The sequence below is a fragment of the Dendropsophus ebraccatus genome, chromosome 11 (genome assembly GCF_027789765.1).
Source record: "Dendropsophus ebraccatus isolate aDenEbr1 chromosome 11, aDenEbr1.pat, whole genome shotgun sequence".
Lineage (NCBI taxonomy): Eukaryota > Metazoa > Chordata > Amphibia > Anura > Hylidae > Dendropsophus > Dendropsophus ebraccatus.
The window spans coordinates 99,217,121-99,245,074 of NC_091464.1; the positions used below are offsets into that span (position 1 = coordinate 99,217,121).

General features: G+C 47.0%; 1 protein-coding gene across 1 annotated transcript in view; it reads left to right on the plus strand.

The window, feature by feature from the left end:
- Positions 1–27,954, plus strand: part of LOC138767448 (uncharacterized) — a 134,097-nt gene that overhangs the window by 102,796 nt on the left and 3,347 nt on the right. Inside the window, exons 5-6 of the mRNA XM_069944950.1 lie at positions 5,604–5,855; positions 9,090–9,341. Of these exons, the coding sequence (XP_069801051.1) occupies positions 5,604–5,855; positions 9,090–9,341 (504 nt within the window). The remainder of the gene's footprint in view (positions 1–5,603; positions 5,856–9,089; positions 9,342–27,954) is intronic.

Sequence of the window (27,954 nt, forward strand, 5' to 3'; positions counted from 1 at the left end):
TACAACAAGGATATATGCGGTGGCCCAGGGTGCTGAGGGTGTTATGCAGCAGGTGGGCATTTGTCACGGTGGCAAGGAGTGGTGCTACCCACCCCTGGACACACAGGCACTGCGCTGGAAAAGGGTAGCACAAGGTGTGGGTGCAGGTGCAGCGACAAAGAATAGGACAGAGTCCGCCACTTAAAGGTGACTTATACTAAAAGCTTCAGTGCAATACTGGTAATAGTACTCAGAACTTGACGGGTGCAGGGGTCTGTAGTGTGTGAGGTAGAAGAGAGGTGGAAGTGTGACAAGTTAGGAAAAGGTGTGGGGACCGTCTTGGAGCCTTTGTCCAGGGTAGAACTCTACTTTGCCAGGATTAGTATGGAGAATAGAAGAGAGAACTTGTACTCACGTATAGATATGTGTAGGTATCTGATCGCCTTCTGCCCAACCAAATCAGACAGTACCAGGTTGGGTAATACAGCCCCAGGTCTTTACAACTGGGCCTAGCAGACTTCCCGAGACCTCCTAGGATAGCCGTGTGGAAGTCAGTAAGATACTTCGGCTTTTCCTGCACTTTGTCTTGCTGTAGATCAGTTCCTAGCTTTGGTAACTGTCCAGAGAATAGTGGAGATGGATCCCTGGCGCGGACAAGGTGGTCCCTAGAGGATGGTTGCCCCCTCCTTGAGCTTTAGCAATGCATCAGAAGGAAAATCTCTCCCATAAGAATAACTGTGGCTCAGTTTTTAGGTCCCTGACAGGGGCTATGGCCTAGGCCCGGCCCAAACATACTGACAAAAGCCCACCTACCAGGAACTAGCCAAGCTTTTATAGGGGTGACCAGGTCTAACAACCTATTGGTGGGGCTGTGTAAGGAACCTGCACCTGTGATTGGCCAAAACAGTAGACAAAACAGCGCAACAGTTAACCCTTTATATTGCAGCTGTGCTCCTACAAACAGACAGTCTAGGGGAAGTGAGACACCTAGTGGGGAAAAGAAAAACAGCAGCTCCATCTCCTTTGTGTGACACCTAACACAGTTATCTTTTACCTAGGTGACACAAGACTTAGAGGACCACATATACTGAGTCCGCAAGGTGCAAAAATATCATAGCTTGAGAATTGGCTGGCAATATGCCGTTAACACTTTGGGCACTCGACTCACTGCCTTAGCAGGTATACAGAGTTTAGAAGGGATCTCTTAGTTTTAGCAAAGTCTCTTTAGAAGTAGTTACTTGTAAGGTTAGAGTTGACTTGAGGACCAGGTGGGCTACCTTAAGGAGGACCTATCCAGACAGTAATGTGCTCAGCTGGAAGGGGCTCTAACTTTGGAGTTTGTGGTGCTAAACTTGTAGAAAATACCTGAATCCTCGGTTATGACTGATCTGCCTATTGCTGGTCGAGGGCACCGAGTGCCATCTTCCTAGACTCACAGACCAGGCACCCCACTGTAACTATGGCAGCACTAGCCTGGGCCCCCCCACCCCACTGTAACTATGGCAGCACTAGCCTGGGCCCCCCAGCCCACTGTAACTATGGCAGCACTAGCCTGGGCCCCCCCAGCCCACTGTAACTATGGCAGCACTAGCCTGGGCCCCCCCAGCCCACTGTAACTATGGCAGCACTAGCCTGCCGTTCATAGTACAGGACAGATAATGTCATGATGTCCTGATTTGTGCAAAATTGTCATAAAAAAAACTGTGATTTTTGCAAATCATTGCTGAAGTGTAGCTAGGAGACAGTACACCACTGAAAGTATAAGTCTTTTTGGGTGGTCATGGGCCCCCCAGGAGCTCAGGGCCCCAGGCTGCCGCCCCGAACGCCCCTAATATAATCCGCTACTGGTAGTAGCTGAGTTCTATCGCCACTGCCGCCGCTAATGCTGCTGCTGGGCGCAGTGGAGCCGCTCACTCTGCAGCTCTCATCCCCCTCCGCTCCCCCCTCCTCCTCCGGCCAAACTTTACTCTATGTGATCGCTGAATCCCCGCGCGGGATGGTACTCATTGACTTCTATATATAGTGCGCCCCTGCAGGCGATCCATTGTAATTACACCCCCGGTTCGTGACGTCATCTCTTTTTAGAGAATCTGAAGTCTCCCTGATCTACTAAATTAAGGGAAATAGCCATATATGTGCATTTCCCATAATTAATGTACATTAGAAATTTGTCTAACTTTCCGTAAGTAATAACATATTAAAAAATAGTTTTGGCCGGACTTCTCCTTTAAGGACCAGGCCAATTTCGTTTTTTGCGTTTTTGGTTTTTCCTCCTTGTGTATAAAAGGTCATAGCACTTGCAATTTTTCACCCAGAAACCCACATGAGCCCTTATTTTTTGTGTCACTAATTGTACTTTGCAATGACAGGCTGAATTTTTTCATAAAGTACACTGCAAAAGCAGGAAAAAATTCAATGTTCAGTGAAATTGAAAAAAAAAAACGCATTTCTTTTTATTTGGAGGGTTTTCGTTTTTAAGCCATTCCTCCTGGGGTAAAACTGACTTGTTATATATGTTCCTCAAGTCGTTACGATTACAATATAAAATAAAGATACAATAAAGATAATAATATACAATAAAGATTACGATATATAACATGTATAACTTTTCTTTTATCTGATGGCCTGTAAAAAATTCAAACCATTGTTAACAAATATATGTTCCTTAAAATCGCTCCATTCCCAGGCTTATAGCGCTTTTATCCTTTGGTCTATGGGGCTGTGTCAGGTGTCATTTTTTGCGCCACGATCTGTACTTTCTATCGGTACTTTGATTGCGCATATACGACTTTTTGATCACTTTTTATTACAATTTTTCTGTATTTGATGCGACCAAAAATGCAAAATTTAGCACTTTGGAATTTTTTTGCGCTTACACCGTTTACCGTACGAGATCAGGAATGTGATTAATTAATAGTTCGGGCAATTACGCACGCGGCGATAGCAAACATGTTTATTTATTTATATTTATAACATAGGAAAAGGGGGGTTGATTCTGACTTTTATTAGGGGAGGGGGCTTTTTAGTAATAACACTTTTTTTTTTCTTTTACTCTTATACTAGACGCCCCCCTGAGGTTGAGGTTATTCCCGCCGGAGATAGGGTTATTCCCCCCCCCCTGAGGTGTTGCCCCTCATCAGTGTGGGGCAGGATTCTGGCTAGGTGGGAGCAATGCCTAGTAGAGCCATAAAAGAAACAGATTGCTGAACTCAGGGAGACCAGCCAAACGGCAACACTGCCGGCTGCTAGTGAAAGCGCTCAGTGCAGTGAAGTCCTAGGTGCATTGCCCCCTGGGAAACATGAATATGCAAAAGAGGAGCCCGTGGAGCCTCATTGAAGAGTCTCAAAACACAGGACTAGCCAGATATCCCTCCGGGAAGGACTTATAGGGCCACTTAATATGGTGGTTTTGGTGGTTTCCTAACAGGAGCTGCCCCTTGGCTGGGTCCTTCCCGGAGGGATATCTGGCTAGTCCTGTGTTTTGAGACTCTTCAATGAGGCTCCACGGGCTCCTCTTTTGCATATTCATGTTTCCCAGGGGGCAATGCACCTAGGACTTCACTGCACTGAGCGCTTTCACTAGCAGCCGGCAGTGTTGCCGTTTGGCTGGTCTCCCTGAGTTCAGCAATCTGTTTCTTTTATGGCTCTACTAGGCATTGCTCCCACCTAGCCAGAATCCTGCTCCACACTGATGAGGGGCAACACCCCGAAACAGCTGTATGTGGATGGTTACCTAGCCTTGGTTTATCCCTTGTCATTACACTGACTTATAGGGCCACTTAATATGGTGGTTTTGGTGGTTTCCTAACAGGAGCTGCCCCTTGGCTGGGTCCTTCCCGGAGGGATATCTGGCTAGTCCTGTGGCTCCTCTTTTGTAAATTGGGTTGGGGATCTTACGACCTACCCCTCTCCACTCCTCTGAACTCTCTACTCTTTTCAGCACGTAACCAAGTCAGCACTGCTACTCTATTCACTACCTCAGTATCTCTCAGTACAGATCCAGTGAAAGCAAGTCTGTATCAGTCACATATTATTCACATGTATTACCCGAGACTTGCTAGTAAGTTTATTTATTCTTCTGGGACTCAGTAATTATTGCACCAACACCTACACACAAGCTACACCCTCCTTGGGTCATTTTCCCCTTTAGTGAGTGGCAGTACCGACAGTCCGGGTGGGTCATCTCTCCACTCCGGACCATCGTGATAAGCGCCCAAGGGACCCATCACAGCCCGGCAGGTCACCGACCACAGGGGAAGGGTATAGCCAGCCACTACACAAAGCATGTATACTGTGGTGGTATGCCCCCGGTGATGATGTTATATCAGAGGATCAGCCGGTCACTTGCTAGATGGTGAAGTGTGACGCCACTCTGGAGGCTGTTGGCCGTGATACAGTCGGACCTTAAGGTGTTAATTTGTGATGCCAGTGCCAGGTAAGCACACAGGTGTGATGGCATGCCTGCTTTTATTTGAGAAGGCCGGTTGTACCTTTTCCCCTGTGGTCAGTGTCCTGCCGGGCTGCTACGGGGTCCCTTGGGATAGTGTAGTCACAGATGGCCAGAGTGGTGTAGTGACCCTCCTGGACTATCGTAACTGCCACCCACAGAAAGGGGAAGTATCTCAAGGCAATATTGTACACTGTGTTGGTGTGGGGTGAAGAATCACAGAGTCTTGTTATCTTAAATAAGCTTGGCTTCACTTGAAGAGTACTTATGTGCAGCAGGTTATACAGCTTTACTTTGACAAGATAAGTTACACTTGATGGTTTCCCTGATAAGACACTTGATAGCGCAATAGACAGATCTGCGACAGGAATAGAGTGAGGAGTACAGTCGTGCTGACTGAGTAGCATGTTGAGAGATACAAGAAGCAGAGTAGCAGAGAGGAGGATGTCGTGAGAGTCTCAACCCAAGTAGTACTGTGCTCTGCCAGGATGTTGGAGGATGAGGTAGAAGAATACTTAGAAGAAGAAGAATACTTGTGCCCGTGTATTGACTAGATTTGGGGGACCCGTCCTAGAGGGTGACACAAGGCCCCAGACCTTGTTACCTAGGATGAGCGGAATGCTGAGGATTTCCGGCTGACAACCGCGCTGTGAGATAAAGTTCTTAGGCTTATCGCAACTTTGCTCTATCTGGACCAGTTCCTAGCTTCTGTGGCTTGTTGTGGATACTGTCCTGCTCTGTTACTTCTCTTAGTCCATGGTGTGGGTTGAGGTTATCTCTGACTTGTCCTCTCTTGAAAGGGGTTTAACAGTGCATAGTGTTGTGTACCGTTACTGAGAAAAAAACTGTTAACTGTGTCTTGTCTTGCATCCTACCCATACGGGGTTCTGACTAAGACTGATCTCTATATCTTTATATGTAGAGAGGTAAGTGGTCAGGTTCTCTATATGTGGTGTGGTGATTCTTTTACAATGACCTTCATCTTTCCTAGCGTTATGCTGACCTCTCTGATATCGGGTGTTCTCCGCTATATGAATGGTTGCAGCATGGGGTGTGATGGACAGTTAGATATGTCATCTCCAAACAATGGCTGGTGTGAGACTACAACTCCCAGCTTTTCACGTTAGTAGTAGGCTCATTGTTAGCCCCTCCTCAGCCGCTGTCTCTCTGTCTCCAGCTCCCCCATCAGCCCCTGTCCTGGAGGGCTCATGTCTCCATGATGGCAGCCGGGAGGTCTTCTGCTCGGTGGAGAATGGAACGGATCCCGTCTTCTCTCTGTCTGTGAATGAGACGTTGCTGGAGAATGTCAGAAAGGAAAAGAGAAGGGTTAATGTCACATTGACGTCACCGGGACCATGGATGGTTCATTGTTCTGTGAGGAACAACCTTGGGGGGAAGAATAACACCAGGAGATTCCCGGCTTGTGAAGGTAAGTGGATCTCTCCACCAGACAAAGTCCCAGGTATGATGAGATGTTGAGAGATGTAGTCCCAGGAATGATGAGAGCTGTAGTCCCAGGTATGATGAGATGATGAGAGCTGTAGTCCCAGGTATGATGAGAGCTGTAGTCACAGGTATGATGAGATGATGAGAGCTGTAGTCACAGGTATGATGAGATGATGAGAGCTGTAGTCACAGGTATGATGAGATGATGAGAGCTGTAGTCACAGGTATGATGAGATGATGATAGCTGTAGTCCCAGGAATGATGAGAGCTGTAGTCACAGGTATGATGAGAGATGTAGTTACAGGAATGATGAGAGCTGTAGTCCCAGGTATGATACACGGAGCTCAGGGTAATGGGGGCTTGTGGTACTCCCACCCATCACTACTTCTATGATGTAACTGATGTATCATGAGGATGACACCGCATCCAGGTAGAGCAGTGATTTTCAACCAGTGTGCCGCCACACATGGTCGGGTGTGCCGCGGGGACAGTTCCCCAAACTATGGTGCCCCTGTGTTTTGTTCCCCAGCAATGCACAGCGATCAGTGGTGGATTATAATGTGGGCTGCTGTCCGCCTCACCTACTGGCCGCCTGTAGCGCCCGGACGTGCTCCTCCTATGCAATCAGCGGAGACCGGGAGCGTGGTGCGCTGCGGCGGGCCATGATGCACGCATCCAATCAACGTGTGGGCTACAGCCCGCTGCAGCGCACCACGCTCCCGGTCTCCACTGATTGGAGGAGCACGTCCGGGCCCTACGGGCGGCCAGTAGGTGAGGCGGACAGCAGCGGCGAGCATCTCGGAGGAGGTGAGGAGGAAGGGGGGAGAGAAACCTGGGGATGGGGGAGAGAAACATGGGGGAGAAACTGGGGGAGAGACGGGGAGAGAAGCATGGGGGAGAGAAACCTGGGGATGGGGGAGAGAAGCACAGGAGAGAAGTAGGGGGGAGAAGTATGATGGAGAGAAGCACAGGAGAGAAGCAGGGGGGAGAAATATGGTGGAGAGAAGCATAGGAGAGAAGCACAGGAGAGAAGCAGGGGGAGAAGTATGGTGGAGAGAAGCACAGGAGAGATGCAGGGGGGAGAAGTATGGTGGAGAGAAGCACAGGAGAGAAGCATGGGGGAGAGAAGCACAGGAGAGAAGCAGGGGGGAGAAGTATGGTGGAGAGAAGCACAGGAGAGAAGCAGGGGGGAGAAGTATGGTGGAGAGAAGCACAGGAGAGAAGCATGGGGGAGAGAAGCAGGGAGGAGAAGTAAGGTGGAGAGAAGCACAGGAGAGAAGCAGGGGGGAGAGAAGCACAGGTGAGAAGCAGGGGGGAGAGAAGCACAGGAGAGAAGCAGGGGGGAGAGAAGTAGGGGGGAGAAGTATGGTGGACAGAAGCACAGGAGAGAAGCAGGGGGGAGAAGTATGGTGTAGAGAAGCACAGGAGAGAAGCATGGGGGAGAAAAGCACAGGAGAGAAGCAGGGGGGAGAAGTATGGTGTAGAGAAGCACAGGAGAGAAGCAGGGGGGAGAAGTATGGTGTAGAGAAGCACATGAGAGAAGCATGGGGGAGAGAAGCATGGGGAGAGAAGCAGGGGGAGAAGTATGGTGGAGAGAAGCACAGGAGAGAAGCAGGGAGGAGAAGTAAGGTGGAGAGAAGCAGGGGGGAGAGAAGCACAGGAGAAAAGTAGGGGGGAGAAGTATGGTGGACAGAAGCACAGGAGAGAAGCAGGGGGGAGAAGTATGGTGGAGAGAAGCAGGGGGGAGAAGTATGGTAGAGAGAAGCACAGGAGAGAAGCAGGGGGGAGAAGTATGGTGGAGAGAAGCACAGGAGAGAAGTAGGGGGGAGAAGTATGGTGGAGAGAAGCACGGGGGAGAGAAGCAGGGGGGAGAAGTATGGTGGACAGAAGCACAGGAGAGAAGCAGGGGGGAGAAGTATGGTGGAGAGAAGCAGGGGGGAGAAGTATGGTAGAGAGAAGCACAGGAGAGAAGCAGGGGGGAGAAGTATGGTGGAGAGAAGCACAGGAGAGAAGTAGGGGGGAGAAGTATGGTGGAGAGAAGCACGGGGGAGAGAAGCAGGGGGGAGAAGTATGGTAGAGAGAAGCACAGGAGAGAAGCAGGGGGGAGAAGTATGGTGGAGAGAAGCACAGGAGAGAAGTAGGGGGGAGAAGTATGGTGGAGAGAAGCACGGGGGAGAGAAGCAGGGGGGAGAAGTATGGTGGAGAGAAGCACAGGAGAGAAGCAGGGGGAGAAGAAAAAATGCCCAGGTTTCACACTGAGTGAGTATAAATACATTTAGAATCTATATTATTAACTATATGTATAATATGTACTGTTTTAGTGTCATTTTGTGCCACTTTGGTTGGTGGTGTGCCCCGGGATTTTTTAAGTATAAAAAGTGTGCCACGGCTCCAGAAAGGTTGAAAATCACTGAGGTAGAGGAATCCACTTCTATCGCTTCCTTTATCCCTGCACAGTATCGGGGGACGGTACACCGTACTTCTGGCTGATCAGCAATTGTGTACACCGGTCGGTAATTGTGCTGCTGTTTACCGTCCATTACATGGGGAAAACGACGGCCAATGATGGTTAAGCTTGTCAGTTACTATGGGTTACCAGGGCCCAGTCCAGTAACTTGTCCTCTCCTTACCAGCTTCTTCACAGATCGGTTACCATGGTAACTATGACGCGTATACTTGTACCAGGCATCTAAAGGGGATGTAAGGCTTGATAAGCTAGGCCACGCCTCCTCACACGGGCAAGGCTGGCATACGTGGTACATGCCAGGAGCACATCAATAATAAATCTCCCACAATGAGTATTACCTCGAAGCCTAGACAGTCACATAGATGGAAATATGTGCGCAAAGAAATGCACCAAAATGGTGAATATGTGAACGCGGCCTGAAGCTGGAGTGTGTGCTGATGTATCAGGACATGCCGAATCCCTGCACAGTCCCCGCTTCTATCCTGCACAGGGAACCTGCTGGTGCTACTGGGGCTGAGGCTCGCTCCACTTCATCCATCTTTAGTTATCAGTGTCTAGCTGTATTCACACTGGCTTATAATTAGAGGGCAAACTCCACCGAACCTCATCTAAACTCCACCTGAACAGGTGAGGATATGAGGACATCTGATGCATCGCTGGTAGGCTGACAAGCTGAAGGACGGTACCGGGCTCCTGGGGGCCCAAGACTATAAGGCAGAATACAAGTCATTTATTTATATGTCTCCGTAGTTCCTCTCTTCGTCCCCGTCATTAACGCCTCCTGTTACCACAATGGATCCACCAGAGTCATCTGCTTGGTAGAGGAAGGGAGCAATGCCACCTATCACTGGACGGTGAACGGGAAATTCTTTGTCTGGAACGCCGGTCCCGATCTCACTGTAAACTCCTCAGAATTTTTATCTGGTGCCATAAACATCAGCTGTTCTGCAGAGAACACTATCAGCAAGGAGCAGAGTAATGTCACCAGCATAAACTGCGGAGGTGAGTGAAGGGCAAACAGAGTTACTGATGTAAAGTAAACTCCCCTCTAACACCCTGTCCATGCTGTACTCCGTGTTCTCTCTTCTCTCCTCACATCATACTCCCCGTTCTCTGTTCTCAGATCTCTCACCCTGTCCATCACATGCACCCCGTTCCCTGTCCATCACATGCACCCCGTTCCCTGTCCATCACATGCACCCCGTTCCCTGTCCATCACATGCACCCCGTTCCCTGTCCATCACATGCACCCCGTTCCCTGTCCATCACATGCACCCCGTTCCCTGTCCATCACATGCACCCCGTTCCCTGTCCATCACATTCACCCTGTTCCCTGTCCATCACATGCACACTATTCCCTGTCCATCACATGCACCCCGTTCCCTGTCCATCACATGCACCCCATTCCCTGTCCATCACATGCACCCCGTTCCCTGTCCATCACATGTACCCCCCCCTGTCTATCACATGTACCCCGTTCCCTGTCCATCACATGTACCCCGTTCCCTGTCCATCACATGCACACTATTCCCTGTCCATCACATGCACCCTGTTCCCTGTCCATCACATGCACCCTGTTCCCTGTCCATCACATGCACCCTGTTCCCTGTCCATCACCTGCACCCCGTTCCCTGTCCATCACATGCACCCCGTTCCCTGTCCATCACATGCACCCCGTTCCCTGTCCATCACATTCACCCTGTTCCCTGTCCATCACATGCACACTATTCCCTGTCCATCACATGCACCCCGTTCCCTGTCCATCACATGTACCCCCCCCCCTGTCTATCACATGTACCCCGTTCCCTGTCCATCACATGTACCCCGTTCCCTGTCCATCACATGTACCCCGTTCCCTGTCCATCACATGCACACTATTCCCTGTCCATCACATGCACCCCGTTCCCTGTCCATCACATGTACCCCCCCCCCTGTCTATCACATGTACACCGTTCCCTGTCCATCACATGTACCCCGTTCCCTGTCCATCACATGTACCCCGTTCCCTGTCCATCACATGCACACTATTCCCTGTCCATCACATGCACCCTGTTCCCTGTCCATCACATGTACCCCGTTCCCTGTCCATCACATGTACACCGTTCCCTGTCCATCACATGTACCCCGTTCCCTGTCCATCACATGTACCCCGTTCCCTGTCCATCACATGCACACTATTCCCTGTCCATCACATGTACCCCGTTCCCTGTCCATCACATGCACCCCGTTCCCTGTCCATCACATGCACCCCGTTCCCTGTCCATCACATGCACACTATTCCCTGTCCATCACATGTACCCCGTTCCCTGTCCATCACATGTACCCCGTTCCCTGTCCATCACATGCACCCCGTTCCCTGTCCATCACATGCACCCCGTTCCCTGTCCATCACATGCACCCTGTTCCCTATCCATCACATGCACCCTGTTCCCTGTCCATCACATGCACCCTGTTCCCTGTCCATCACATGCACCCCGTTCCCTGTCCATCACATGTACCCCCCCCCCCCCCCCCCCTGTCTATCACATGTACACCGTTCCCTGTCCATCACATGTACCCCGTTCCCTGTCCATCACATGGCACCAATCACAGGCAGGGTTCGACAGACCCCTGTAGGAAGGACTTAGTTCCTGGTGGGAGGAGTTAGTCAGTCTGTACTCTGTATTCAGAGTGAGTCTCTGCTGAAGCTAAGCCAGGGCCTGGCTTTGGCAAGCCACACATTCTTCCTTATGAGCAACACAACCAAGATGCAATGCTAGTACCAAAGGAAGAGAAGACATACAGGGATCACCTTGTCCATGCCAAGAACCTCTTTAAACGTACAGGGCAGTTAACTCAGCAGTCACAGGAACTGGCCCCAATGGAACAAAGCTATGAAAAGTCTACGTATTCCACTGCGCAGTGCAGGATGACTGGAAAGTCTTAGAAGTCTGCTTAGCCCAAATAACAAGGCCTGGGTCTAGTACTACCCACCTAGGACAGGTAGCCTGCAACTAGGGGGTGGAAAGCGATCAGACTAGAGTCTATACGTGAGGACGAGTATTCTCTATATATATATCTCTTCTACACACCTCTATTGTTCCAGGCAAAGTACACTTCTACACTGGATAAGGCCCCTCAGGCAACTCCTCTCTCATCTACAAAGCTCTTTTCCTAAAAGCACCTTGTCTGGTCAAATACAAGCACCTAAGTAGCCTGCAAGCAGGGCTGTGGAGTCGGTAAGCCGCAGCTCCGACTGCAACTCTGACTTCGACTCCTGAATCTTATCAGGACTGACTGCGGACTCCGAGTCCAACTCCTGCTCCTTTATAAATGTCTGGTCATATACCAGGGGGTTATCTATCACACCGGCTCAGCAGCTTCTCCTAATGTCCTACATGATCCTGGGGCGACTTCTGAGGGAATATATACTGTATATACAGCAGCTTCTCCTGTGTGTGCAGCGGATGCAGCCAGTCTCCAGCCTCCATGTCCTGAACTACTCACAACTAGACTAGATGGAGCAGGTGGGCTTTTCCTGCTGACAGTCTTCTATGTTTCTAACTAAATACAGTAATACCTCGGTTTTCGAACGCTTTGGAACTAGAACTGCTTGGTATTCGAACGAAAATGTACCCAGAAGTAGTGTTTGGAATTCGAACTTTGCTTGGTTTTCAAACGTTTTTCGAACGTTTTTGGGAGCGAGGATGGTGGGTTGTACCTGGCGAGTTAAGCAGTGGTGAGGACTGCTGGAGTGCATATACAGTGCAGTAGTAGTACAGGCAGTGCACCACCATCTCCCATACATTACAGTGCTTGGATGGGGGGGGGACTCTATACAGTAAAGGATGGGTGAGGAGTTGGTGACTACTGGACTATAATTGCTGGTTCTGATGAACATTTCTTCTGTTTAATGTCCTGTACAGTATAGTGCTGTTCTGTACTGTACTGTAGGGATTATACGGAGCACTTATCAGTGTAATAAATGAGGATTGTAGGTAATTATTGGCGGCTGCTGGAACCAATTAATCACATTTACATTATTTCCTATGGGAAGACACTGCTCGGTTCTCAAACTGCCTTCCAGAACCAATTAAGTTCGAGAACCGAGGTACCACTGTATTCACCATACACAAAGAAACACTGCTAACAATGCCAGATACCTGTGATACAGAGGGGTCAGCCATAGTGATATAGAGGGGTCACACATAGTGATGTTGAGAGGCACTGTGGGGGCACGCAATAGCGCACACACACAGCCTGCTACAGCCATAGCATACACACACACACTCATACACACAGCCTGCTGCAGCCATAACACACACACACACCTGCAGCCATAGTGTGTACACACACACATACACACACACCTGCAGCCATAGAACACCGAAGAAAAACACACAATCTTCTCCCAGAGAGAAAACCCGGCACTGAGGACAGAGGTTACAGCTACACTCCTTATGTCTCCTCCTCCTCCTCTATATTACACAGGATATCTCCATATTACACTGCTGCTCATATACAGTCATCCAGCATCCAGGAAGAGAACAGCACAGATCTCCCCCCACACAATGGACTCTTCCAGCTCAGAAACAATAGCTCAGTGACCTATTAGAATGTTGCTCATAAAATATATTGATGAACAAAACTAAAAAAATTTATATCAAAACTCAATTCTAAATTTTTTAAAGATTCTTTTAAAGCTGGAGTTTTTTTCCGACTCCAGCCAAAACTAGCTCCGACTCCACGGCCCTGCCTGCAAGATTGTACTTTTGTATTGCACTGAACTGCGTTCCTACCAATGTGCTTTATTGTATTGCACTAAATTCTTCAAAGTTACATAGTTACATAGTTACATAGTTAATACGGTTGAAAAAAGACACATGTCCATCAAGTTCAACCAAGGAGGGGATGGATACAGGGAAGGGGGAGGGGTGATAGGTTCTATACATATGCATCTATATTATTTTGCTCTAAGAACTTGTCTAGCCCTGTTTTGAAGCCCTCTACTGTTTTTGCTGTGACCAGATTCTGTGGTAGACTGTTCCACAGATTCACTGTTCTCATGGTAAAGAAGGCTTGTCGCCTCCGGAGATTGAACCTTTTTTTCTCCAGGCGGAGGCAGCGCCCCCTTGTCTCTCCAGGCGGAGGCAGCGCCCCCTTGTCTCTCCAGGTGGAGGCAGCGCCCCCTTGTCTCTCCAGGCGGAGGCAGTGGCCCCTTGTCTCTCCAGGCGGAGGCAGTGGCCCCTTGTCTCTCCAGGCGGAGGCAGCGCCCCCTTGTCTCTCCAGGTGGAGGCAGTGCCCCCTTGTCTCTCCAGGTGGAGGCAGTGCCCCCTTGTCTCTCCAGGCGGAGGCAGCGCCCCCTTGTCTCTCCAGGCGGAGGCAGCGCCCCCTTGTCTCTCCAGGCGGAGGCAGCGCCCCCTTGTCTCTCCAGGCGGAGGCAGTGCCCCCTTGTCCTTTGAGGGGGTTTTACCTGGAACATCTTTTCCCCATATTTCTTGTAGGGGCCATTTATATATTTAAATAAGTTAATCATATCTCCCCTTAAACGTCTCTTCTCCAGACTAAACAAATGTAATTCTTTTAATCTCTTCTCATAACTAAGATGCTCCATTCCCCTTATTAGTTTAGTTGCCCGTCTTTGTACCCTCTCCAGCTCTAGAACGTCCTTTTTATGAATCGGATTCCAAAACTGGACGGAATACTCCAGATGAGGCCGCACCAAAGCTTTATAAAGCGGTAATATTATATCCCTGTCCCGAGAGTCCATGCCTGTTTTAATGCATGACAATATCCTGCTGGCCTTAGAAGCCACTGACTGACATTGTGTGCTGTTCTGTAGTCTATTATCTACAAGTACACCCAGATCCTTCTCCATCAGCGACTCTCCCAGAGTAACTCCCCCCAGGACATATGATGCATGCAGGTTATTAGTACCCAGGTGCATAACTTTACATTTATCCACATTGAACCTCATTTGCCAAGTGGACGCCCAAACACTCAGTGTGTCTAAGTCATCCTGTAACATCTGCACATCCTCCATAGACTGTACTGTACTACAAAGCCTGTAACATCTGCACATCCTCCATAGACTGTACTGTACTACAAAGCTTGGTGTCATCTGCAAAGATAGAAACATTGCTGTTAATTCCATTCTCAATATCATTAATAAACAAGTTAAACAGAAGAGGGCCCAGTACTGACCCTTGGGGTACACCACTTATTACCGGGGACCATTCGGAGTAGGAATCATTGACCACCACTCTCTGGGTACGATTATTAAGCCAGTTTTCAATCCAGTTACACATTAAATTTTCCAAACCGATAGACTTTAACTTACCCATCAGACGTCCATGAGGAACTGTGTCAAACGCTTCTGCAAAATCCAGGTACACGATATCCACAGCCGCGCCGCCATCCAGGCTTCTACTTACCTCTTCATAGAAACATATTAGGTTGGTTTGACAGCTTCTGTCCTTAGTATTATAAGTGATAACCAGCATGGTTTTACTATTAGCCACTACATATTCCTGGATGTAGTCCCTTATAAGCCCCTCAAATAGTTTCCCCACAATGGATGTTAAGCTTACGGGTCTGTAGTTACCTGGGGAAGTTCGAGAGCCCTTTTTGAAGATCGGCATTACATTTGCCTTACGCCAGTCCCTCGGCACAATACCAGTAAGCAAAGAATCACGGAATATTTCATACAAGGGTAGTGAAATTACAGAACTGAGTTCCCTAAGAACTCTGGGGTGCAATCCATCAGGCCCTGGAGCTTTGGTTACATTGAGTTTGTTTAATTTATCTTGGACCATATCTATAGTAAACCAGTTCAGTACATTACATGTGTTAGCAGCACTGGCCCCACCCACCTCAGTACTGGCCCCACCCACCTCAGTACTGGCCCCACCCACCACAGCTCCATCCTCTTTTGTATATACAGAACTGAAGAACCCATTAAGTAACTCAGCTTTCTCCTGATCCCCAGTTATTAATTCCCCGTCGCCATTATTTAGGGGTCCTACATGCTCTGACCTTGGTTTTTTTTGCATTAATATATTTGAAGAATTTTTTGGGGTTTCTTTTGCTTTCTATAGCTACCTGCCTTTCATTGTGAATTTTTGCTGCTTTTATTACATTTTTACAGGTTTTGTTGACTTCTTTGTAATGTTTAAATGCTACAGCTGACCCCTCTGATTTGTATTTTTTGAATCCCCCTTTTTCTCATTTATAGCCCTTCTAACCTCGGTTGTCGCCATGTGGGATTGGATTTTAACCGTTTATATTTGTTACCCATAGGAATATATTTGGCAGTACAGTTATTTAATGTGGATTTGAAGATTTCCCATTTATTAGCTGTATCCGTATGTGACAGCAGCCGCTCCCAGTCTATGCCCTGAAGTTCTGCCCTTAACCCAGGAAAATTGGCCCTTTTAAAATTAAGAGTTTTTGCCCTCCCAACATGTTTTTCTTTTCTACACTTTAAGCTAAAAGTCCCAATATTGTGGTGACTATTCCCCAGGTGTTCATGGACAGTGACATCCCCAACCAGCTCAGCGTTGTTAGAAATAACCAGATCCAACAAGGCATCACTTCTAGTCGGCTCCTCCACAAACTGGCCCAGAAAATTATCCTGCAGGAGGTTAAGAAATTCCCTCCCCGTTGTGGTTTTAGCTGAACCGTGACCCCAATCTATATCTGGGTAGTTGAGGTCCCCCATTACCACTACTGTTCCCTCCCGGGCAGCCCGCTTTATTTGTCTATTCAACTGGCCATCTACCTCCTCAGTAATGTTGGGGGGTCTATAGATTACACCAAGAATAATTTTTTCACTCTTTACCTCCTTCTGTAGTTCTACCCACAATGCTTCCACATCATCACAGTCATCTCCCACTACTGCATCTTTTACACTCACTTTAATATCATTTCTGACATACAGACATACTCCTCCTCCTGCCCGCCCTGTCCTTATACCATACAGACATACTCCTCCTCCTCCTGCCCGCCCTGTCCTTATACCATACAGACATACTCCTCCCCCTGCCCACCCTGTCCTTATACCATACAGACATACTCCTCCTCCTCCTGCCCGCCCTGTCCTTATACCATACAGACATACTCCTCCTCCTGCCCACCCTGTCCTTATACCATACAGACATACTCCTCCTCCCCTTCTGCCCACCCTGTCCTTATACCATACAGACATACTCCTCCTCCCCCTGCCCACCCTGTCCTTATACCATACAGACATACTCCTCCTCCCCCTGCCCGACCCTTCTCCTCCCTCCTCATTGTTCTGTCCCCTCTCTAACCTATCCACCACTATATTACACACTACATTGTCCTCCCTCCACATCCCTAGTTTAAAAACCCCTCCACCCCTTCTAGGATTCTCTCCCCCAGCACAGCGGACCCCCTTCCATTAAGATGCAAATTATCTGCGGAAAACAGATTGTACCCCAAAGTAATCCATTCTATCTTTATTCTAAGCGTTGGACTCACCACATGCACCACGTTCCCTTTACATTACATGCACCATGCTCCCTGTCCTTCTCTCTCCTCATACCATATCAATAAGTTGAGCTGAGGTCAAACACACAGGAGCCAACATGGTCACCCCCTTCCCCCACTAGCAAAATCTGGATATAGGAGCAGCTGAAGCATGGGGCAACGAGGCATGGACTGGACTGTGCTGGAGACATGTAACCTGAATGCTGTGTTAACCATTTGCATTGTGGAGAGGAGAAGTTTACATTTATTTCTAGCAAACCACGGAGTGTCCTCAAAATGGAGACTATACACCAGTACGCTATGGCCAAACAACACAGAGAGGCGGCCATGGAGATGAAAATGTGCTTAATTGAGAAACTGGCAAGGCAAGAAGAAGGGAATACCTGCAGAGGTAGAGTTATAAGGCAGTAGATACTGGTAGATATTGGTATAGCCAGGCGCGGATGGGCGATGGATAATGAAGTCCATAGTCGCGTGCTGCAGGAGGGAGAACAGGTGGCGGCAGCAAATACAGCTGGCTTAGATCTGGAGGCTTTATGGGCACTAGTACAAGCAGCTGGTACATTGTCCGGGACATCTCTAGACAAAAAGGCCACAAGTTCACAGACTCCTGGATGACATCCTGTTTAGACTCGTGCTTCAGGCAACTGTTAGAATTATATTATCTCAGTATATCTCAAGGAACAGCTGCCCAGAAACATCAGGATGGGGCAGAACAGGAGCTGAGGGAAAGAAGTTCTTCAGGAAGGTGGCCTCAGCTTGAGGAGACTCTTAGCATCAGCATCCAACACCTTTATCATTAGAGATTATCATTCAAGAAACTGGGGGTAAACTGTCTATAAAAATGAGCAATACCCAGGAGCTTGTGGATGTCAGGGAGGCCTCATGGGCCCGGCCACTTCAGGACAGTAGATGGTTTCCCTGGTCCATTTGTAGACCTCTCAATGACACATCCCTCTAGCTTCCATTATACTCCAGGCTGGCCTCTGGTCAGGGACGCTGACTTCTCCTTACATAGTATTAGTGTTGTAGACATCAAGCATTATCAGAAGGTAGATGACTGACACACTGATATCTCACGCCCTGATGGAACCAGCCAATCAGGTTCAATCGTTGCGCCATTCCCCTTGACAAATCATTGGACGTCTCTGCTCCACGTGACTGCAGCCAATCAGCAGCTGGCTTCACTGTACACCCCGGCCTCCCTGCGTTCTCCGGGTTGGCTGTCAATCAACAGTAAACCATGGGAGAGTTGGATAGAACATATTTTATGAGAATAGTGCTGTATATGTGTATGAGCATGGTGCTGGGGCCGTATATGTGTATGAGCATGATGCTGGTGCCATATATGTGTATGAGCATGGTGCTGGTGCTGTATATGTTTATGAGCATGGTGCTGGTGCCTTATATATGTGTATGAACATTGTGCTGGTGCCGTATATGTGTATGAGTATGGTGCTGGTACCATATATGTGTATGAGCATGGTGCTGGTGCTGTATATGTGTATGTACTAAACCAAACCCATGGACTCTGGGCCTCAGGTACAAAAACCCCTTAACAAAGAATAAACCCCCTCTATAAAATTAAACTTTTAATTGTCTACTGTAAAATAACGTGGATATGCTCACTATAATAGCCATGCTATCTATAATACTATCTTATAGAGTGGAGGTATACTCCTATCTCACTCCGACACGCCTACTATAGTCTGCAGTAGTAAACTAGATATTTTTTTTATAGCACGCGGTATATGATATTAAAAAACAGATATAGGCCCTCTCTCTAGATCTAGCCCCTGTAGTTGGGACACATCCCAATATTACCTTCAGGAGAGGTCCTAATCTCAAGGACATATTGGTGCATAGTCACCTACAGAGCCAATCTAGTCCACAGACGTGGCTAGAGAATAGTGTTAAAGGATTTTTTCCATGTGGCCACTTTGGTCTATGTAAATATATGCGTAAGACCAAAATTTTTTGTAATCCAGTGGACAACAAAAGATTCTAAGTGAGACAGTTCCTAAACTATAGTAGCAGAAATTTGGTGTATGTTGCGGAATACACATGCCCACGATTATATGTTGGGAAGACTACTCAGGCCTTAGACAGTGGTCACGTGACCTCGCTGGATCATATGACAGTGGCACGTGATCACAACTCAGCGGCGCCTTGGAGTGGTGTCACAGGTGCTAAAAGATGACGATGAGATGGGAATGGTTGGCTGCAGCCTCAGGTAATTTAGCGACCACAGTGACGTAATCAGGGAACATGTTGTTAGTAGGTAATGGGAGTTGGGATCACCATTGGATGACCTATTTGGGGCAAGATTAAAACATGGTTATTTATGGATACATATAAAAGGGAGCTAACATAGATGGCCAGTGCGGCCTATATTTCTCCTGATGACTTTGAATTAAAGGGGTTATCCAGCACTACAAAGGTTTCGCCCTACTTTCCCCCCTCTCTTGTCTCCAGATTGGGTGGGGTTTCAAGCTCAGTTCGATTGAAGTAAATGAGGGCCTACATCTGTTTTGTAATATCATATACCGCGTGCTATAAGAAAAATATCCACTAGTTTAGTACTGCAGACTATAGTAGGCGTGTAGGAGTGAGATAGGAGTATAGCTCCACTCTATAAAATAGTATTATAGATAGCATAGCTAATATAGTGAGCACGGAGGTGTAAGATTTTTAAACATTTGATCCACAATATTTTACAGTAGACAAAAGTTTTATTTTATAGAGAGGGGTCCATTCTTTATTAAGGGGTTTTTATACCCCGGGCCTAGTGCCCGTGGGTTTGGTTTAGTAATTATTGGTTGGTAACCCCGGACCTGCCTGTGAGAAGGGTGTGTGTTTAGTATATGGGTATGAGCATGGTGCTGATGCCGTATTATGTGTATGAGCATGGTGTTGGTGCCGTATATAGGTATGATCATGGTGCTGGTGCCGTATATGTGTATGAGCATGGTGCTGGTACCGTATATGTGTATGAGCATGTTGCTGGCACCGTATAGCATTGCAATTATCCTTTGTGAATAGAGTGCTTGTGCGGCCACCATGACCAGTGCTCCATACATTCTCTATGGGCCTGCTGATTGGTGAATTCAGAAGCGTTCAGCAGCTCCATGGAGAACGAATGATCCCCTGGCTGTTCATGCACACTCAGCACTTCATTTCCTATAGGGTGTGTGCATCCCCAGGTGGTCAGACTCTCATTGATCACCTTGTTATGCTTAATGCTATAGATAGAGGAAAAGAACCCAGATGAGAATACCCCATCAGGTGCTGCAGTTACTATAGTGGGGTAGTTGGGCTAACCTGTGATGCCAATTCTGTGGTGTACGGCCAGAGATGGTATAGTAAAGACGCCAGTGCTAGTCCAGCACACAGGTGTGACGTTGATACCTGCTTTGTATATGGCCAGTAGTGTTCCCCAGATGGTCAGTGACCTGCAGGTTTGTTGCGGGTCCCTTGGACTCTTCTCACAGTAGTCCTGAGTGGCAATTGTCCCACCCGGACTGTCGGTATCGCCACCCACAGAAAGGGGAAAAAAATAATCCAAGGTGTGCGGTGTTGTGTGTATAGGTACAGACAGAGGATGACATAGTCCTGTGTGTTTATATAAAACTATAATAGCTTTACTGTAGAACCTTGCAGGTCACACTACACGGTTTCACAAGTAATAAATCTTGACATGCTTGACCTTAGTGCTGGAGGTAGGTGCTTGAGAGAAGTGAGAGAGGTAGTTGCGCTAGTGCTTGTGGAGAGTAGTAGAGAGGAGTTTGCCAGAAGAGCGTTAACCCAGTGTTGTTGTGTACTCTGTCGGAACCTTGAGAGATATCGAGTGAAGTGTTACTCGTAATCACGTTTAGACTTTGCCCACTGGTAGCATAGAATACATCCCAGTAGGGTAGTATGAGCTCCAGCTGTAGTTATCTGAAAGTAGCTAGGTGTGCAAATCTTCCAGGTTACCTGCTCTGCGCAGTAGGACACGTAGACCTTTGTATACTGGTAGCTTTGTCCTACTAAAGCTAGTTCTTATCTTATTCAGAATACTGCCTTGCACTTTTGAGATGTGTTCCTGACCTGGGTCAGGGTGTTGCTTGGTGACCACTCTCCCATTTTGGTGCTTAGCACTGCATAGTGAAGATAGTAGTTGCTGTTAAAGAACCGTTAGTCTCTTGCTGCATCTGAGCACTTTGGGTAGCTAGACTCAATGGAACTGTCTCACTTCCTCCAACATGGAGCTAATGGTGGTTTTACACGGAGCGACAATTCGCACGATTAACGATTTAAATGAACAATGTATTTTTTTATAACGATCAGCGTTTAGACGGAACGATACATCGTACAGAAAAATCGTTATGCGATAGTTTTGCAATCGCTTAAGCCTATCTCACACATAGGTGAAATCGTTGAAAGACTGTTTACACGGAACGATCTGTGGATTTTTTGCGAACGATCAACGACGATTTGAGAACATGTTGAAAGATCAAAATGAACGATTTCTCGCTCGTCGGTTGATCGTTTGCTGCGTTTACACGTACGATTATCGTTCGAATTCGATCGTTATCGAGCAAATTCGAACGATAAATCGTTCAGTGTAAAACCACCATAACTCCTCCAGCGGGTGAGTGTGTAGAGTAAGAGTAGAGAGAATTGGTTCAGAAAGAGAGAGCACCTCCTAGTGGTCAGCATGTAACACATGGCACACATACAAACATTAACCCATTACCTCCTTCAGCTGTGCATAGAAATAAGTACATAAGCATATAAGAAACACTGACACCTAGTGGGGAAACGTTAGAATGCCCCATCCACCACTTAAAGTGTCACTGTCGTGAAATTTTTTTTGGCAGAAATCAGTAGTCCAGGCGATTTTAAGAAACTTTGTAATTGGGTTTATTATCCGAAAAATGCATTTTTATCATGAAAAAGCAGTTTGAAGCTCTCCCCCCTGTCTTCATTGTTCTCCTATGGAGAGAGCTAAAGAAAAGACCAAAACAGGACAACAAAAAGTTAATCTACAAATACCTCACGGGATATCTCCTGTGACAGTCACCAGTGACCTGTCTGAGCTCGGATTACAGCTGTCACCCAGCTCCGTGCCTGTAATCCTCTGTTATCTGCTTTCTGCTGCTGGCTAACTCCCTCCTTCCTCCTCCCCCCTCCCCTCTCCATAGAACAGACAGGGGACGTCTCCTGCAACAAGTCACAATTTTCAGATTTTTCAGAGTGGATGAAAAAGAGGAAGGAGGGGGGGACCTGGGAAAAGGCTTTTTACATGCAGATAATGGCAGATTTGGCTAATAAACCCAATTACAAAGTTTCTTAAAATCGCCTGGACTATTGATTTCTGCAAAAAAAAAAATACGACAGTGACTCTTTAACCTCTTAAGGACATAGGACGTATGCGTACGTCATATGTCCTCACTTGCACTTCAAAGCGGGGCCGCGCGGCGGCCCCGCTTTGAAGTGCCGCGATCCCGGGTGCCGCGAGTAGCCCGGGACCGCTGCTATTAGCGGGCACGGTCTGCTCGCCGTGCCCGCTAATTAGCTAATCGGAGGCAGCTGTCAAAGTTGACAGCTGCCTCCGATTACCGGAGGCAACGTTTCCCTGGGGTCTAGTGGGTAGTGGGGGAGATCGCTGCTCCGGGACCTTGTCCCGGAGGAGCGATCTCCGTTACTGATGCCGGCCGGGGACGCGTCCAAGATGGCGCCGTCCTCGGCTCGGCACTCGTTCGTTTTCGGCTGCAGCAGCCGAAAGCAAACGAGTGCCGATCTCATTGATCTCTGCAGCATATCTATGCTGCAGAGATCTCAATGAGAGATCACAGTGTATATACTAGAAGTCCCCAGGGGGAATAACCCTAACCCCAGGGGGGGAATAACCCTAACCCCAGGGGGGGAATAACCCTAACCCCAGGGGGAATAACCCTAACCCCAGGGGGGGAATAACCCTAACCCCAGGGGGGGAATAACCCTAACCCCAGGGGGGGAATAACCCTAACCCCAGGGGGGGAATAACCCTAACCCCAGGGGGGCTTCTAGTATATGTGTAAAAAAAAAAAAAAAAGTGTTGTTAATAGTAAAAAGCCCCCTCCCCTAATAAAAGTCTGAATCACCCCCCTTTTCCCAGGTTTTAAATAAAAGTAAACAAACAAATAAATAAATAAACATGTTTGGTATCGCCGCGTGCGTAATCGCCCGAACTATTAATTAATCACATTCCTGATCTCGCACGGTAAACGGCGTCAGCGCAAAAAAATCCCAAAGTGCAAAATTACGCATTTTTGGTCGCATCAAATCCAGAAAAAATGTAATAAAAAGCGATCAAAAAGTCGTATATGCGCAATCAAGGTACCGATAGAAAGATCACATCATGGCGCAAAAAATGACACCTCGCACAGCCCCATAGACCAAAGGATAAAAGCGCTATAAGCCTGGGAATGGAGCGATTTTAAGGAACGTATATTGGTTAACAACGGTTTGAATTTTTTACAGGCCATCAGATACAATATAAGTTATACATGTTATATATCGTTTTAATCGTAACGACTTGAGGAACATGCATAACAAGTCAGTTTTACCCCAGGGCGAATGGCGTAAAAACACATTTCCCCCAAATAAAAGAAATGCGTTTTTTTTTTCAATTTCACCACACTTTGAATTTTTTCCTGCTTTTGCAGTGTACTTTATGCAAAAATTCAGCCTGTCATTGCAAAGTACAATTAGTGACGCAAAAAATAAGGGCTCATGTGGGTTTCTAGGTGGAAAAATGCAAGTGCTATGACCTTTTAAACACAAGGAGGAAAAACCGAAAACGTAAAAACGAAAATGGGCCATGTCCTTAAAGGGTTAACCTGAAGTGAGAACTTTTTGACAAATGCATAGAAGAAGAGAAAAACACAATAGACCACGGCATCTAACGGCATCACACATTTCTGGGATATGAGGCTCCTCTAACCCAACCATTAGATTAAGCACTGATGTGTCCTTACACACAAAGTACCCGCTACACCTGGCATGGAGCACGTGTAAAAGAAGTGAATACAGCACAAACAAGTAATGGCTGTAAAATATGTCTCGGGAGGCTTCACAAGACTGCAAGAGACTTCTCTAAAGGGAAAGATAAAAGATGGTGAAGAGGAAGATGTGTGAGAGGTAGAGGAAGATCTGAACAAGTTCTAATGTACAATATACAGTATATCTGCAGCTACACCACATGTGATATGTGGGGAACAAGTCCAGGTGTATAATATATATCTGCAGCTACACCACATGTGATATGTGAGGAACGTGTCCTGGTGTATAATATATATCTGCAGCTACACCACATGTGATATGTAAGGAACGTGTCCTGGTGTATAATATATATCTGCAGCTACACCACATGTGATATGTGAGGAACGTGTCCTGGTGTATAATATATATCTGCAGCTACACCACATGTGATATGTGAGGAACAAGTCCTGGTGTATAATATATATCTGCAGCTACACCACATGTGATATGTGAGGAACGTGTCCTGGTGTATAATATATATCTGCAGCTACACCACATGTGATATGTGGGGAACAAGTCCTGGTGTATAATATATATCTGCAGCTACACCACATGTGATATGTGGGGAACAAGTCCTGGTGTATAATATATATCTGCAGCTACACCACATGTGATATGTGAGGAACAAGTCCTGGTGTATAATATATATCTGCAGCTACACCACATGTGATATGTGGGGAACAAGTCCTGGTGTATAATATATATCTGCAGCTACACCACATGTGATATGTGAGGAACGTGTCCTGGTGTATAATATATATCTGCAGCTACACCACATGTGATATGTGAGGAACGTGTCCTGGTGTATAATATATATCTGCAGCTACACCACATGTGATATGTGGGGAACAAGTCCTGGTGTATAATATATATCTGCAGCTACACCACATGTGATATGTGGGGAACAAGTCCTGGTGTATAATATATATCTGCAGCTACACCACATGTGATATGTGAGGTACGTGTCCTGGTGTATAATATATATCTGCAGCTACACCACATGTGATATGTGAGGAACGTGTCCTGGTGTATAATATATATCTGCAGCTACACCACATGTGATATGTGGGGAACAAGTCCTGGTGTATAATATATATCTGCAGCTACACCACATGTGATATGTGAGGTACGTGTCCTGGTGTATAATATATATCTGCAGCTACACCACATGTGATATGTGAGGTACGTGTCCTGGTGTATAATATATATCTGCAGCTACACCACATGTGATATGTGAGGAACGTGTCCTGGTGTATAATATATATCTGCAGCTACACCACATGTGATATGTGGGGAACAAGTCCTGGTGTATAATATATATCTGCAGCTACACCACATGTGATATGTGAGGTACGTGTCCTGGTGTATAATATATATCTGCAGCTACACCACATGTGATATGTGAGGAACGTGTCCTGGTGTATAATATATATCTGCAGCTACACCACATGTGATATGTGGGGAACAAGTCCTGGTGTATAATATATATCTGCAGCTACACCACATGTGATATGTGAGGTACGTGTCCTGGTGTATAATATATATCTGCAGCTACACCACATGTGATATGTGAGGAACGTGTCCTGGTGTATAATATATATCTGCAGCTACACCACATGTGATATGTGGGGAACAAGTCCTGGTGTATAATATATATCTGCAGCTACACCACATGTGATATGTGAGGAACGTGTCCTGGTGTATAATATATATCTGCAGCTACACCACATGTGATATGTGAGGAACATGTCCTGGTCTATAATATATATCTGCAGCTACACCACATGTGATATGTAAGGAACGTGTCCTGGTGTATAATATATATCTGCAGCTACACCACATGTGATATGTAAGGAACGTGTCCTGGTGTATAATATATATCTGCAGCTACACCACATATATTATAGACCAGGACACGTTCCTTACATATCACATGTGGTGTAGCTGCAGATATACTGTATATTATAGACCAGGTCACGTTCCTCACATATCACATGTGGTGTAGCTGCAGATATATTTTATACACCAGGACACGTTCCTCACATATCACATGTGGTGTAGCTGCAGATATATATTATACACCAGGACACGTTCCTCACATATCACATGTGGTGTAGCTGCAGATATATATTTTACACCTATACACCAGGACATGTTCCCCACATATCACATGTGGTGTAGCTGCAGATATATATTATAGACCAGGAAACGTACCGCACATATCTGCAGCTACACCACATGTGATATGTGAGGAACGTGACCTGGTCTATAATATATATCTGCAGCTACACCACATGTGATATGTGAGGAACGTGTCCTGGTCTATAATATATATCTGCAGCTACACCACATGTGATATGTGAGGAACGTGTCCTGGTGTATAATATATATCTGCAGCTACACCACATGTGATATGTGAGGAACGTGTGCTGGTGTATAATATATATCTGCAGCTACACCACATGTGATATGTGAGGAACAAGTCCTGGTGTATAATATATATCTGCAGCTACACCACATGTGATATGTGAGGAACGTGTCCTGGTGTATATTATATATCTGCAGCTACACCACATGTGATATGTGGGGAACAAGTCCTGGTGTATAATATATATCTGCAGCTACACCACATGTGATATGTGAGGTACGTGTCCTGGTGTATAATATATATCTGCAGCTACACCACATGTGATATGTGAGGTACGTGTCCTGGTGTATAATATATATCTGCAGCTACACCACATGTGATATGTGAGGAACGTGTCCTGGTGTATAATATATATCTGCAGCTACACCACATGTGATATGTGAGGAACGTGTCCTGGTGTATATTATATATCTGCAGCTACACCACATGTGATATGTGAGGAACGTGTCCTGGTCTATAATATATATGTTGTAACCTCCTGCGGTGGTATGGAGGGGGTACGGCCGGTCACTTGCCAGATGATAAGGCGTGACACCAGTTCTATTGTGGTTGGCCGAGACATAGACGAACCCTATGATGTTATGTTGTAGCGCCAGTGCCGGTTGCGCACACAGGTATGGTGGCACACCTGCTTTTATTTTAAAGGTCCAGTTATACTTTGTTCCCCTGCAGTCAGTGACCTGCTGAGTTGTTGCGGGGTCCCTTGGGCTGTTGTCACGGTGGTCCGGAGTGGAGCAGTGACCCTCCCAGACTGTTGGTACTGCCACCCACAGAAAGGGGAAATGTCCCAAGGAGAGTTCGTGTGCTGTGTTGGTGCGAAATACGGAATCACAGAGTATCTTTATCATAAATAAAATCTGTTTACTCTGAAGATACTTGTATGCAGCAGAACATACAGCTTTGCATTGACAGAATACTTTAGACTTGATAAGACACTTGATAGGTTAGGATTAGAGATGAGCGAACCGGGTTCGGGTTAGAGTCCATCCAAACCTGAACATTTGGCATTTGATTAGCGGTGGCTGCTGACCTTGAATAAAGCCCTAAGGCTATGTGGAAATCATGGATATAGTCATTGGCTGTATCCATGTTTTCCAGATAATCTTACAGCTTTATCCAAGTTCAGCAGTTCAGCAGCCCCAGCTAATCAAATGCCGATCGTTTGGGTTCGGATGGACTCGAACCCGGACCCGGTTCGCTCATCTCTATTTAGGATCCAGATTTGTAGTAAGAGTATAGAGAGTGGTACAGTCGTGCCGACTGGGTTGTGTGTTGAGAGGTACAAAGAAGAATCAGAGGAGCAGAGAGGAGGGTGTCATGAGAGTCACAACCCAAGTAGTACTGTGCTCTGCCGGGATGTTGGAGGATGAAATGGAGGTAGACTTGAGAGAGAATACTTGTGCCCGTGCATCGACTCTTGTCGGAATGAACCACCTATTGCCCTACCAGTGTCGGGGGACCTGTCCTAGTAGGTGACACAAGCCCCAGACCTTGTTACCTGGGATGAGCAGAATGCTGAGGGTTCCCTGCTGACAACCGCGCTGCGAGATAGAGGTCATAGGCTTCTAGCAACTTTGCTCTATCCGGAGCAGTTCCTAGATTTCTGCTTTTGTCAATACTGTCCTGCAC